The sequence below is a fragment of the Amblyomma maculatum genome, chromosome 9 (assembly GCF_055883805.1).
Source record: "Amblyomma maculatum isolate TAMU_Amacu chromosome 9, ASM5588380v1, whole genome shotgun sequence".
Taxonomy (NCBI): Eukaryota; Metazoa; Arthropoda; class Arachnida; order Ixodida; family Ixodidae; genus Amblyomma; species Amblyomma maculatum.
Window position 1 is genome coordinate 39,608,122 of NC_139352.1, and position 15,573 is coordinate 39,623,694.

Here is a 15,573-nt window from a genome sequence, read left to right on the forward strand (position 1 = left end):
TACTGCGTGATGTTGAAGATCCCCAGGTGGTCGAAATTACTCCGAAACCCCCCGCTGCAGGTCTTTTCTCCTTTCATTCTCACCTTCCTCCCTTCCCTTACGGCGCTGTTCAGATGTCCAGAGTAATTGTGCGACAGCTATAGATACTGCGCCTTTCCTTTCCTGTAAACGAATTTATTCACCAGAGTGCTTCGATAAAATCTCTCTTGTTTTGCTGACAGCGGCGATGCACCCGATCCACCTCCTCACCGATAGATAGCCAGCGCCGAGCGACCGTTGTGGCTGCGGCCATGGCCATGGAAAGGGTGCCGCCCATCTGGAGGAAGGAAAGTTTTCGCCGATGCGTTCACCCTTTCGTCTTTTCGTCTACACAGTCTACAGACGAAGCCCGTTCCTTCTCATCCAGTTTTCCTCCTCCCACCGGTGTTCGCACCGGCGGTTGCTATAGTTTCGGTCACGTGGGCGCACACACCGAAATTCGAAACTTTTAGAGCGCATTCGCCAGTCGGTGCCGTTAGGCCGTGGCGAACGTGCGGTCGTCGTGCAGGTAGGCGGGTGCGGTACAGGTAGGCTATTGTTTGACACTGCTGTGTGATAGCGTGCTGTGTCACTCGTCCACTGCGACTCATCTGCTGCACCGCCAGGCCCGTTCCGCGAGACCAACTGTGAGTAGCATTCACTTCCGTTTTTAAAGAAGCACATTGATGTTAGTTAGGCATAGGGACTTGTGCTCTCCGCATCGCGTAAGTGGCGTTTTGCGCTAGAAGGGCCTGCCGCGGATTTCGCCAGTGGTATTTAACTGCTTTGTCATCTTGATGTGCTTCCCCTATTTCGCGACGTGAACAGTGTGCCTTCTAGAGCAAACAATGTTGAAACAACCCTTGAAATTCTGGAAACGATATGACGTCACCGTAAGCCCGCCAACATTTATTGGACGCGTGGTTTTCAACGGAATGCCTATCTCTACAGCGCGACCCGAATCACGTGCCTTTACCATCGGGTGTTGCTCTTCGTCATCCAGAGAGGTTCATCACCTTGTGCCTATACCTTGCGATGTGAACAGTGTACGTGCAGTGTTCTAGTGTACTTTTTAGAGCAAGCGATGTTGAAACAGCCATTTTAATACCAAAAGCAATATGCCGTCGCCTTGAGCCCGCGAACGTTTGCCGGTCATGTTTCTGGCAGTTTTGGCGCCAATTCTGTGATGAGCATCTCGATACAGCGCGATCCGTGTCGCGTGCCGTTTACCTTCGGGCGTTGCATGCTTATTGCATCATCTAGAGGTTTGCCAACTTTGCCTTGCGATATGAACAATATTCTTTTAAGAGCAAACAATGGTCAAACATATATGTTACCGAAAGCGACATAGAGTCACAATGAGCCCGCGGAAGTTTGCCGGCCGCGGTTCTGGCGCCAAAACCTGGGTGCTCATTTTCAGAACAGCGTGGCCAGAATCGTGGGTTGTTCGCTCCGGCAGTTTCCAGAAGAAACAGGCGAACCTAGTACAGTTATTTGTCACGAATAAGAACTCTACATGCACATGCAGAAAATTTTCTTTGTTTCAATTATAGGCTACGCATATATACGATCACGCACGTGCATTTATGCACATTTGATAACTACCTAGAGAAAGATGTGGCCGTGAAAAAAAAAACTATCTGACGATGCGTAGGGGCGGCAACGGGAAAGCGAAATAAATATGCCTTAATTATTTTCGAAACTTGTGATCGATCCCTGCGATCGGCTTTTGTTTACGAAAATGTGATATTTCACCTGTCATGTTGTCGTCCCTACTGGTGTTCGTAAAACAACATAAGCATGAAACAAAATGTGGCTGTTAGCACAACGCCGCGAAAAACGCCGAAATTCAAGATTTACACTAAATATAGAGAGAAATTATGGGGGTCTTGGCATGGCACGCGCCATCGTAGGCCTCTTTGCCACATCATCACTTTGTGCTGTCCAACGTTCAACAAGTAGTTCGTGGTACTCCGTGACTTCATGTCTAGCATACATTTTAGGCGATATAGTTCGTTCAGCCGGAAATTTGGCGTCTTAGTCGGCACCATGTGGCGGAAGCAATCCGGGCTGCCACATTTATAGTTTGTGATTCTGTAGACTGCTGTGTGATTTCTGATTATAGTTGCATATAATTACGAATTGAATATTTAAAAAAAAATTGGAAGAGGGAGAGATAGAAGCTTGTGTCAGTTTACGCTCCAAATGAAAAGCCCTTGCCGGCCTGGTGATATCTATTTAAGAAAATTGTGTGCAGCTGATTGAAACTGGGAACAAAATGCGTTCAGTGCTGTCGAACTGTTCAGAATGGAAAGCCAAAGTTTGAGAAATTGAAAGCAAAAAAAAAAAAGTAAGCTAGTGCTTTATAATGGACAGAGCTGTGTCTGATGACCCACAAGTTTTCTTCCTCCATCGCTACAGCAGTGTGACTGATCGTAGTTTAGTTAGTAGTGAGAAAGTCTGACAGAGAGGGAAAGGGAGAGAAGAGAGTTTCAAGGGAAAGAGACTGTCCTGCTCTTTCTCTACTCTCTCCTTCATCTTTCTTTCTCTCAAGGATCCTTGCAGTGCAGCGAAAGTTTTTGCCTTGCTGCACATAAGGTACCATAATTAAGTGCTCCTCCCAATATTTTTGGAAAGCAGGTCTCATTTGGCTCCTGTAAACTTGCTGATAGTGTTGGTATGTTTTTTTTCCCCCGGAATGGCACTTAAAGCAGCTCTGTGTCCACACAGAGCAAGGCTTTATTTCGACGGACCACTGTTTTGGTCGAGATGTCAGTAAAGGTGACATTTCAAAATGCCTGTTGCAAAGAAAAGGCTTTCATTAAAATCTGCTTTTACAGAGACTGGAAAAGCAAAAAAATATATATATATATACTGACGTGCAACCACTGACTGATTGGGCAGCAAGCTGCTGTCATGTGTTAAAACAGCTTTTTACTTTTTTTTTTTTTTCATGTGGATGTCTAAGACCGGGTTACAGTCCATATACTCGCAGACAGTGATCACGGAATCTTTGTTGGTGTGGAATTGACGACTTTGAATACTGCAGTGAGGGATTTTTTCCATGCTTGTGTGAGTGATAAGTACATCATCTCTTGCTTCTGAGTTCTGCTACAGGCTTCAGTGCAACCGGGAGAGCTAGGGCTATTACGCAGAAATAATGGATAGTGTTTTCTCTTCCCAGTATGCTGCCCCTTCAAGTTCAAGTGGGACTAATGGCTGCCACAAGCAAGGAGGGTGGAAGCACGACACAAGCACTACCTGCTGAACCTAGAAAAAAGTCTGGCACATGTATCCTTGCAAAAAAGATGTATCCTGGATTGGGAAACAAATCTGGCATGCCTTTTGACTTTGTGTTTGAGCATGGTGTACTTAACCCACATTTTGTTTTGCAGTGAGATTTGAGTGATGCCTTACTGGCCCAGGCAACCTGCAATGAAGTTTGCTGTGTTGATCGCCGCGTCGTAACACATATCCCAGTGAAAAGAGCAATTACTTTTAAGGCGGCTTTTTAGGGCGTTTTTACGCCACCTGCATCAGCTTCACTAAAACTGATATTATTGTCAAGCAAAAAAATTGTAGAGCTGAAAGAAAGTGGTGACACTTTGGGGGTGGTGCTTCTGTAATATATTGTGTATTAAAGGGAAGGGGTGTTGCTGTCATGTGGCAGTATGTTGAAAAAGCTTTGCTGGCGTGGTAAATAAATGCAACAAGGAAGAGGGGAAAGCACGGAATGAGCACCACCTGCTGTACCTGAACAGAGGCTGGGTGCATGTATCCTTACCAAGTAGTAGTATCCTTGTCTGGGAAACAAATCCTAGCATGACTTGTTGGATGTTAGTGCACGAGCCCCAAGTACCCATCTTGGGCTCGGGCTCATGTAACCTGTCACAAAGGTGGCGAGAACAGTGATAGCTTTCGTTCTGGTATACCACTGCTATGATGTGTGGGGAATCCAATCTAACTGGTTTTTGGTGTCCTGAAGACCCCATCATTTTTGGGAACATTTTTGGAATGATGTGAACCTAGCTGCGTAAGAGGAACATAAGCTTACTAGCGAGCACTGTTCGGGTTGCAGTCTCTTTGCCAACTAAATTATACTGCTCTTGTGTGCATTTGCAACATAATTGTATATTCAAACTTCACAGCAGAGTATTCTGCAATTTATTTCTGCACACGCACACACACACACACACACACACACACACACACACACACACACACAAAGTGTTCACTGTATTGAGGTTCAGCTGTTGTAGTACCACCCAGTTTTGTCTAAGCTGCCTGGGCCCTCATTTTGGTCTCTCTCAACACTGGCATGCTTTCTGTGTTTCGAGTTGTAGCCGGCCACGCTGCCAGGCATTGCTTGTGTGGTGCTGTGGCTTCCAGTATTTGCTTCTTGCTTCCTAAGGAAACAAATCACTCAAGCTGTAGTTTTGAAAAAGTTATTAATTCCGTGTAACGAAAGTTTCCAAATCGACAGTGTTAGTTGCCCCGTTTTGCAGAAAATGCAGGGTGTTCTGTATTTATTTGTCAGCTGAGTTGTGAAAATTCTCCTCCGCAAAAGCAGGCGAGTACAGACGTTAAATTACATTACCGAAAAACGTAGACTATCACAATCTGCGTTTGAGCCCGAATAGTTATAGTTACTGCAGGACAATTTTTCACAGCTTGATTAAATAAAAAACTTGGGTGGCCTTTTAAATGTCTCTTAAGAAGAGAATGGTGAAAGCCTACCCTTCCTATCCTGTAATTCGCCTCCCATCGTTAGCCTCTTGTCGGCATTCGTTGCAGTGCTGCATATAATTATAATTGGTTTACAGTAAAGCAAAGGTGCAGTATCTATCACACTTTCTCCGGCAAGTGTGAATTTGGACGGTACACCATCGCTCCTGTCGCGTAGCGTTCCTTGGCGCGCATTCATGTGTGGCATTACAGATGGCAAGGACGCATTCCGCGCCTTGGCCAATCAGAACGCTGCAAAAGCGGGACGCACTTTGACCACGAGAGCATGAGCCATTAAAGGCTTTCGCCTTAATACAGAGCGCACTGTCGGCTTTATAGGCATTGTGAGCTCCACTAGTATGCCTCGGTCAGGTGGTAGTCGGCATGTGATGTGGCTATAGGTACTGATTGTTTGGAGGGTTGTGTACCGTTGTGAGGCCACGTAACATGGCGGAGTTGACAGTTGCCATCTCAGGGGCAGCTCCTTCAGGACGGTAACCGAACGTCCTAGCGCCCTTGGACCATGAGCCAACCATGCTACTCGTATGCCATGCAACTGTTCATGTGGCTTGATTCAAAGAGGCTTTATATCTGTCCAGTGGTAGTGCATATATAGAATAAGTTTATTCATTTTGAATTCGCCGCAATGATTGACCGCATGGGCTGTGCTGTAAAGCAACCTCAAAACGCTTTTGCAAATGGTTTTTGCAGGTTTTTTTTCTTTTTCAGGCCTATTTGACAATTTGACCTTTCAGTTAGTTTGGACATTTTGTCTAGTCCTTTGAAGGCCAATGATCAGATATTCGATTCGATATTCAAAGCCATTTTTTTCTTTCTCCCATGTTCATATTCGATTCATATTTGCAAAATTTTCAGTATCTGCACACCCCTGGTTAAAACTGTACACTGATGATTATGAGATGGAGGTGCAAATTGAGGAAGTAGTGATCAAGTAAATAGCATAATGAATGTATGCAAACGATAATCCACAAGTGGAGTGGCAGATGGGGTTCATTAATGTTTTAGCGTTATATCGTGCTGTAGTGGTAATCACTAGGGGGATTCCAGCAAGGATGAATGTGGCAAGGAAGTATACGACGTCACGGCCAGGCAAATTCGCTCCTGCATAAAATATATAAAATGAACTCGTCCAGAAGAGAAGCTGAACAGAAAAAAACGGGCGGGATGGGGGCAGATGGTATCCAGCTAAACCCTGCCACATGTTTTTTAGGTAGGGGGGGGGGGGGGGGGGAGCATTAATGCTGGCTAGCCAAGATGTCCCCTTGCCCAGAGACGATGGCTGGCGGCAAAACACTGAAGCTGCCATGCTGCACGGCTTCAAGGCGTGACGTGAACAGTCTTGCTTGTGTGCACACAGCATAAAAGGGTAGCGTGCATAGAGGGGTAGCATGCCCCTGTGTTTGATGCACAATACCCTTAGCTACTTCATGTGTTGTTAAAAAGAAATTAGATGCACAAATATTAGGGTCACTTTGCTCAACTCTTCTTGTAAGTGGCCACGCATAGTTTGTGCTCCGCCTGTTATAAAATTTTCTATGCCTTTACTGACTACTCTTTTTTTTTTTCTTCCCCGAGGCTTCGTAGGTGGTTTAACCCAGTGGACGACACAATCGAGGCGGATTAAGAGGCTGGCTTTGGAAGCTGGACACACCATTTGCGGAGACGACAAATATGCCCTTGTCCCGGACGTCTTGCACATGGACTGTATAGGACTTTGTGCTTGCGTGCTTCGATTGTTATTCACATGAGAGCAATAGTGTTCTCTGAAGTTTACATGCACTAGATCTCGTTTGACCCTAAGCTTCTCAGAAAATTTGCTTTCGGGAATTTTTGTGGCATGTTCGAAATGTGCGACCTTTCTGCTGAATTTGTTTGACAAGCCTTGTGCACATATGTGTTTTAATATTTGTTCAGTATCGCTTGGGGTGACAGGTCTTTCGTCCGCAATATCTCACGCGCATCCCGTTGCAACTTCTGGCAAAGTTTGGTTGTTGTTTTTTTTTTTTTTTTCATTGAGAAGCACGCTCATCAACATTATGCACGTGGACCTTCAGTGACTGTAGAGTGGCGTCTTAGATGTGCTGCTCATCTTCTGAGTTTGTGGGTGACCACGCTCCTTGTAGCATTGTCACAGTTAGCGTTTGTGTTTTCCTCAGTGGCCTGTGGGGTTGTTGCACTTTCGATGCCTTGCCCTCTATGAATTAGGATCATTGCTTGGATTGTACTGCTGTGCATTTGCATAACATGCTCTGTTGAGGTTAACTGGTAACAGCAAACTAGCCATGCATTTTCTTGGCTGACTGAAAATATGCTGTATGAAGTGTGATGATGAAGCTTTGTGCTTGATGCTTGTGTGGTGTTATCAATGCTGTGGCTCTTCTGTGACGTGTCTTGTGGGATAGTATTGTCATTTTTAAAGTGGACACCCTTGCTTTATGGTTGATCTGGTGTGGCCGAGGTCGATGTCTCGTTTTCTTCTGTGAGCACGGCCTTTGAGGTGCCTAAAATGTGCTGGTTTGTTTGCTTAACAGCTTCTGATGAATGAGTTAACAAAAGCCCCAATATCTTGAAGTCAATGTTGGGTTTTGACATGGAGATATGAAGGCCTGACAAAAACTGCATATTTAAGGTGAAATGAAATGTTCACCCAATGGTTAGTTCTGGTTAATCTATTCAAAGGGCTTATTTTGAAGTGAAGGTAGTGGTGTTTTGCAGGATTGTCATCATTCCTCTTAGCTTCCCTTGCTCTTTTTTGCAATTTCTCATTGGTTGCTCAAGGGTACACCGAGGACAATGAGACTTGTATTGATAGGGTACATTTTAATTGCAAAGAGGCTGCACTTCCCGCACCTCTCATCCTCTTCAGAGTGGTTGCAGCGTGGTCTTTTCAGTGAGGATGTCACGAGCTTGACTCCTTTGGAAGGAAATATTTGTGATCCAGTTTTCTCAAGAAAGATAACCTTCAATGAAAGGGGGGGGGGTGCGGGGGGTAGAAAAGCTGACAAATTTTCGCCCAAAACGACACATGTGCAGTCCACTGTGTCCTTTTTGTGCTTGTAGGTGTATGTATCCGTCTAGTGTTGTCATTTTTGTAACCTCATTCCAGTGGGCCGCTGTGATCAAGGTGGCTTGCTTGATTTTTAACTGCTTTATTTGCATGCTTGTGTAGATTTTGCCAATTTGTACCCAGTTCATTTCTCCAAAGTGTGTGGTTCTTGTATTCCTCTGATTTTGCATTTTTCGCCCTGATTTTTAGAAGCTATGCTCAAAGCAAGCTGCTGTTCTCTCTTGTGTGTGCCATGCAGACCATATGCTAGAAGGGCTGGAACGAATGTCATTATTTTCTTTACAAAAGCTAAAAAATTGTGAAATAATCAGTTTGAATGTTCACGTGGACTCACTCTTACCAGAGCTACCTCTACCGATGGCAGTAGACCTCGTTGGGCCAGTCTTAAAGGGGGAAAGAGGGGACTGGGCAGATAAAAACTATTTTCGTTACAATTGTGAACTGTAACCGCATTTGGCATAGTTAAGTAATTTCTTAGGTCGGTTTCAGAATTGCATTTGCAGGAAGTGCACAAGTTTTGAATGTCCTTCATGTTCACCAAGATCAGTCGAGTGCATTAAAATTTAAGTGACATATTTCATTATGGCATTTGGTCCCGGGGATATGGAAAAGAAATATTGAGGAGTAGAAGAGTTTGACCAAAATGGTCCTATTATTCGCTGCATCATCTTTAAGAGGCTTTCCCCGTGGCCACATAGTTAAGTAATTTCTTATGTCTGTTTCAGAATTGCATTTGCAGGAAGTGCACAAGTTTTGAATGTCCTTCATGTTTACCAAGGTCAGTAGAGTGCATTAAAACTTAAGTGACATATATCATTATGGCATTTGGTCCCGGGGATATGGAAAAGAAATATTGAGGAGTAGAAGAGTTTGACCAAAATGGTCCTATTATTCGCTGCATCATCTTTAAGAGGCTTTCCCTGTGGCCGCCCAGCGTCTATAAGGTACATGTGATGTTGGCATAGAACAATGAGTTTGATCGGTTTCACTGTGCGTTACAGAGCCAGCTGGCAAGGTCACCATGAAGAAGGAACCCGTCCTGTGCCCGCTGTGTGGCCTGGAGTTCAAGATGCGGTGTCATTTGGTGGTGCACATGCGGCATCACCACGATCCCTCCTCCGTGTCACTGCTGCACTTGCGTTTCAGCCGATCTGACAGGCCAAAGAAGAAGAGTGCAGCTGCTGGGACAGCTGCCAGAAGGCTAGTGCGAGCGGTTGGCGGCCGGGGCTCCTCATCCTACTCCTCGGCTGTCACCAAGGGACAGCAGTCGGTGCGTATACACCGCTCTTACTGGCAACATTTTCTCGGTTTCATGTTACAATCCAGTGAATGGGCAAACTGCAGCGTTTTGATGCGCTAGAATTGCTAGCCGTGGTGAGCGAATGCAGTGCTGTGCTTGTGGTCTTCATTCATGCATTAAAGGAGAAAGAAATACCGGAGAAAAAAAGAACGTAAGTGCAACTTTGTCTACGCATATTTGAACCCAGGAATTTCTATTGAGGAGCAAGTACAAAACCTTATGCTTACACTGCACCCAATAACTTTGCCTTTTACAGGTACTTTCAGGCTCTGCATTGCGTGTCGTCTGCATGAACTTCCATCCCTGTGTAATATGGATTCAAACGCACTGCCGTCACATTGCCATTGTAATGTGGACTGGTCCAGAAGTTTTGTAGCTTGCTACCATTAAGGTCCTCACTTCCGATTCGTGGCTTCAGTCATGGAGATTTGTGCGAGCAACCTCGCTTGTGTCACATCGCCGCTATGCTCTGCTGCATGGGAGGGGCCCATTACAGTTTCCTGGTTTATGCTTGTTAACTTTTTTTTTTTTTCCCCTCTGTTGAAGTACACCCACCATGGTAAGGATTGGATCCACATCCTTGAAATCAGTACAGTGGATTTTGGATATGTGTGATACACATTGCCAATCTTTCCCCTCTTCTCTGTGGGCCTGCACACCTTCAGCCTTGTGGCAAGGTGTTAGCATAGACTTCATCATAATTACATAATTTCATGGATGCAAAAGTACTACTGACGACGATGTTGACGTAAAGTCAGATTCGGCACACGGTGACTGAGGAGAGACTCTGGCGGCGCTTTTCAATGCCATCAAACTTCATCTTTTTGTCCGCACTCCACTCAGCATTCAGGTGGCATTTGAAAATGTCACCAACATTTAAGTGCATGACCGTTTGTCCTCTTCACAGTTTGTAGCTGTTGGCAGATGGTTTTATGGTGCCACTTATTGAGGGACAGTTGGGTTTGTCTTCCATTGGGACTGCTAATGTTTCTGCATTAATTGATTCACATGTTTGTTTTCTCATCAATAAATGCTCTATCTGTAATTTGTCTTTAGAGGCTGTTTTAGTGATTCTTGCTGTGCAACATATAACACACCTGGCATGGAGCAGTTCAAGTTTGACCTCTATGCGGCAGTCTCGTATTGTTCTCTGGCAATCACGTGATTGGGGCCCTACTTTAACTTCTTCATTGTTGCCTATTTGAAAGCAAACACTGTGTGCATGCTGTTGGCACTGGGCAGCAGTGCTTTTGGGGGCAGGCGGTGATCACTGGATAGAAGGCTGCCTGTCTGAGCGTCACCTCTCTTGTGCTTCTACCCAGGTTTCAAAGAACCGCCCACAAAACAAGGCCACTCCAAAGCAGCAGAAAGTGTCCACTCCAAAAAGCCAGAAAGGGACCACTCCAAAGGGCCAGAAAGGGGCCACTTCAAAGGAACAGATTGGGCTGACCAAGAAGCAACGACAGTTGATCGCAAGCAGGTAACACCTATTTAGTACGCCTCGCCGGGGTGGCGCAGTGGTTACGGCGCTCGACTACTGTTCCCAAGGACGCAGGATCGAATCCTGGCCTCTGCGGCCGCTTTTCGATAGATGTGAAAAGCAAGGCGCCCGTGTGCTGTGCGATGTCAGTGCACGTTGAAGAACTCCAGGTGGTCAAAATTTCCGGAGTCCTCCACTACGGTGTCTTTCATAGCCTGTGTCGCTTTGGGACGTTAAACCCCATAAACCAACCAACCTATTCTGTACGCCTGGAAGACGGATGGCACCAGTCTTCCATTTTTTTAAGCGGCTGTCCTGTCCCGTGCATGTAGGTAGATGGCGGCAGTAATTGCGATTTTTGTTCTTTTAATCACAAATTGAAGAGTTGTTCTGCCTTCCACCCTGCAACTAAATTTTACCCGGTGATGGTATTCAGTATGAATGATATGTCATGGTCTGTGCAGCAGCATCGGAAACAGCTCAGTCTGCATGCCGCTCCGTTGCCAGCGGTGCGGACGCCTCTTTTTGAGCCGACAGGGGTTGCAGAGCCACGAGATGGCGCACCGCCGGGCAGAGTTCTACGGCCTGATCCTGTCGCGTCAGCGTAAGGGTGAGGCCGCCAACAGTCTGCCCATGCCCCGCATCGAGATCAAGGGGAAGAAAGGGAAGAAGAAAAAGAAGGCTGCTGAGAAACAACCCAGGTGGGTGTGTTAACATCGGCTGTAAAGCGTGAGCAGCTGTCTACCCTGCTCTGTTTATCCGCTCCTCTTCCTATGCCAGTGGTTCCTAAATGGGGGTCCATGGACTGGTTCCCGCTCCTCTTCCTATGCCAGTGGTTCCTAAATGGGGGTCCATGGACTGGTTCCCAGTGTTGTGACCTACTTCCAGAGCTGTGGCAGCAAAAACAGCACACAAAATAGCCTTGGTTGATCCCAGTCGCCACCTTTACCTTTTTCCCACGCCTTTGTATATTATCATACCTGCCAACTCTTCCGAATTTTCCGTAAAATGTACGAATTTGACCAGTCTTACAATTTTACGAATCTTGCGTGAAATTTTACGGAAAAAGCTTTATCTTCGAAGAAAAAAAAAAGTACAGAACACTATTATGGTACTTTTCGCGGCCACGAGAGGGCATGACATATTTGTGATATCGTCATTAGCAGCTCCAAATGTTGTAGTGACTTCTGTCATCTACTCGGGGGCACACAAATCCATATCCAAAATTCGATACCACCTCCGCCAGGCTAGTGGCTGGTTATCAGGCTGGTCAGGCCTCCATGCTAGTGCGGCTTCCGCAAACCTTTGTTCACGTGTTTGGATGACTTGGGTGTTGGATTGTTAAACTGAGAACCCCCCGCCCGTTGCGAAGGTTTTACGAATTTTGAAATCTTCAGGTTGGCAGGTATGATATTATATACCTCCAGTGTCCCTTGTCCGCAGATCATATATTTCATATGCCACACCGTCTCGCCAGGTTCACCTACGTTTCAAAGTACGAGCTGTGTGTACATGCAGGCCACGCGGTCTCGTAGCTTTCGTTGTAGTTCAACTTTTCCGGTTTCAGATGTCGCAAGGCAGTGTTTTGCACTACCACCAACTTTTGCCTGAAGCCCCAATTTATCACACCATCACAATTGTATGTAAGTGTCAGGAAATCGCGCGTGCTTCTCACTGTCACATCAAGCACTATCGGCAGTGTCATTATTGGACCATCATGGAGCGACCACGCTTCTTTGCTGACGGCAGATAACATGATATGGGGCTATGCTTTTCCCGGTGCACCTCATTTATCTACTTTCTTCTCTGTTTAGGCCTGTAGTGACACATGTTCCGCATTTCAGTGAACACCTTGGTTATGATCAGGATACAGCGTAAGCCGATCGGGCCTAATAGTGCGACAGCCTGGGAATGATGCCTGGCCGTAGGGCTGCAGCCAACCGAAAGTCACTATTTTGTTTGAGCCCAGTAGAAGCGCATTTCATGTAACTTTTTTTTTCTCTCTCTGTTTTCTGCTTCAGAAGCGGGCTCATGGTTGCAAACTGAAATGTGAGAATAGCCTGAACCTCAGTCATTCGAATGGGACCAGAGTGATGCGGGATGTGGCACAAATTTCTTGAACTGCAGATGATCAAAGTTCCGCATGATTTGACCTCAATTTAGAGGGTGAAACAAGCAGATTCTCACCTTTGAAATGCTGTAACATACAAATTAGGCAATATTTTTTTTCATCAAAAACCACAGATAGTGGGAAACATGTTATGATCGTAGAAGTGAAGATCTGACTTTCGGGCACGCGCACAGTGGTGTCCCCCATTAAGGTGCCACATAAAGTACTTCCCACAGTCTGCCCCAGACACACACGGCTTGCGGCTCTCTCTCATATTACTTCTACTATATTGGTCCTGTGCTGGCTGCATCCACCTGACCCCTGCAAACTTAACCTCATCCGCCCACTTAATTTCCTTCCTCCCCCTGCTACCGTTTTCTTCCTTTGGAATCCAATTTGTTACCCTTCGTGACCCCTTCATCACCTTTCAGTTATCCTCTCTTCACATTACATGTCCTGCCTCTGCCCATTTTCACTAGAATGTCAACTTGAGTTACTTCTCTGACCCACTCTGCATGCTTCCTATCTCTTAACGTTACCAACTACCATTTCCTGTTCCATAGCCTTCTGCGTTGTCCTCTACTTAAGCAGTACCCTTTTTGTTCGCCTCCACATTTCAGCCCCATAGGTGAGTACAGGTACGATGCAACTGTTTCTTTTTGAGCGATACCGGTAAGCTGCCAGTCATAATTTGTGGGTACTTACCAAATGCATCCCACCTTAATCTTCCTGGTTATTTCCCTTTCATGGTCCAGATCTGTGGTCACTTCATGTCCTAAGTAGACATATTTGCCTATCACTTCCAGTGCTTCGCCACTTATCGTAAACTGCTGTTCCTTCCTTAGGTTGTTGAACATCACATTAGTCTTCTGCATATTAAATTTTAGGCCAACCTTTCTGCTTTTCCTTTCACATTGCGTTCCCCCCCCCCCCCCCCCCCCCCCTTTTTTTTCTTTTTTTTCTTTTTTGCGAGAGATTCTTTTTGCTGCTGCAGTAGTTAGACTAACCTGACTTTCCTGTGTTTGTCCAGGACCAGCGGTGGCCCCGATCCAGCTCTGGAAATGCCAGGAGGCAGCCGTACCTACACCTGCCACATTTGTCATGAGGAGTTCAGTTCCGCGGAGCTTACCTCCCACCTGCTTACTCTTCACTTCTTTTAGTTTTGATATGATAGATCATTGGCCAAATTTCCTGAAGTGTTCTGTTTTTACATTTTCCTAAATACGTTTGCAATTTGCACATAAGGAGTTCATAAGCATAAGCTTATACAAAATGAGTAACCTTTTGGAGCGTGCTATACAAATACTCCTGTATTTTGTTATTTTGAACTTGATATGATACTATTAGTTAAAAAATTCTTGCTCAGCTTGGGTAATTCCAGGCACATTCTAAGATATTTGATGAAGGTATGCTTGCCAGGCATTTCTGTACATGTTCTAGGATAGGCAATCCTGTCACTATGTATTTCCATACAATGTACTCCAATAAATGTTCCATATGCTTTATCTTTTCGCCACTACAGGTTAGTGATGCTACAACGTTTTGTATCCTGTCGCCACCATTTAATGTGTTCCAAGGAATGCTCCATATGTTTTGTTACCTTTTCACCTCTGCAAGCTAGTAATGCTGCAATGTTTTGTATCTGCATGCACCTTTGCGAGAATGTTCAATGAATTGTGCTATTTTGTATTGTTTGTGTGTGTTTATGTATTGCGTGTTATTTTCAACTTGATTGGATACATATCCAGTTAGGGGCTAGAAATTCTTGCTCACGTACGATGGAAATTCTTGCTCACGTACGATGGGGAACCTTATGCATATTCCGAGAGGGGAATTGTTACCGAGCATTTCTGTACGTATTCTATAGGTTTGGCAATCCTTTTATCATTTATTTTCATACAATGTACTCAAGAAATGTACCATATGCTTTGTTATCTTTTCATCACTGCAGGATAGTGATGCTAATTTTGTATCTGCGTGCACCTTTTGAAATCAGTTTAACGAATACTCCTGCATTGGGTCTTTTCAACTTGAATGGTTACATATCTGGTTAGGAGCTAAAACTTCTTGCTCAGGATGAGGAACCTTGTGCACATTCTGTGATAGGCACTGTTAGGGCCATATTCTCACCTTGCATTTCCATACATGTTCTAGGATAGGCAATCCTGTCGCCTTGTATTTCCATACATTGTACTTTAAAAAATCATATGCTTTGTTATATTTTCATCACTCTAGGGTAGTGATACTGTTTTTTATCTGTGTGCAGATTGTGTATCAGGTGTTCTTCATAATAAATGTTCTCAAGAAAGACTGTGAAAGGAAATAGTTTGTGATTTTTTTTAAATATAAATTTCTGATGCTGTTTTTCTTCATTCTTTTGATTAATATGTAGTATCTGTAAAGCCTTTTCAAGGCTTAAAATCAATAAGGTGGGCAAAGTGGGACTTCAATTTTGCCACATATCAGTGTAAAGAATGGAAACTTGTGAGAGAAACATTCATTTGTGATTAAGAAGCACCTTTGATCATGTCATTGATGCTTTTTGGCCACAGCAATTCATCGCCAATTCTTTGCTCCAGTTCAATCACCTCTTTTACAGCAAACAGTGAAGCACTGATTGTAATGGGGCTGCTTTACACATCAGTCAATCTGTTGCAGTGGGTGATCAGTTTCTTTAATTCGCTGCTGCTGAGCCTGAGAATGTGGATTTAGTTTGGCTGCATTTTCATGGAGACTAAACGCAAGATGGTTGTGTACTGTTCAATGCTAGCGCATAATAAAATATACTGGGTGTAGAATTGGGAAGCATCCTACTATGTCTCTGATCCATGCTGCGGTGGCTTGGTGGTTAT

The 15,573-nt window shown here is 44.9% G+C and overlaps 1 protein-coding gene across 2 annotated transcripts; it reads left to right on the forward strand.

Annotated features, from left to right (window-relative positions):
* Positions 1 to 7,799: 7,799 nt before the first annotated feature.
* LOC146178887 (uncharacterized) lies at positions 7,800 to 15,044 on the forward strand. Of its 2 annotated transcripts, none has more exons than XM_084578625.1 (5): positions 7,800 to 8,609; positions 8,833 to 9,101; positions 10,454 to 10,611; positions 11,079 to 11,312; positions 13,752 to 15,044. In XM_084578625.1, the coding sequence occupies exons 2-5, from the start codon at positions 8,853 to 8,855 to the stop codon at positions 13,879 to 13,881; spliced, it is 771 nt and encodes a 256-aa protein (XP_084434751.1). In that variant the 5' UTR covers positions 7,800 to 8,609; positions 8,833 to 8,852; the 3' UTR covers positions 13,882 to 15,044. The 2 variants fall into 2 exon arrangements, with proteins under 2 accessions (XP_084434751.1, XP_084434750.1); XM_084578624.1 differs by having other exon boundaries at positions 7,804 to 8,609; positions 11,076 to 11,312.
* The last annotated feature ends 529 nt before the right edge of the window (positions 15,045 to 15,573 follow it).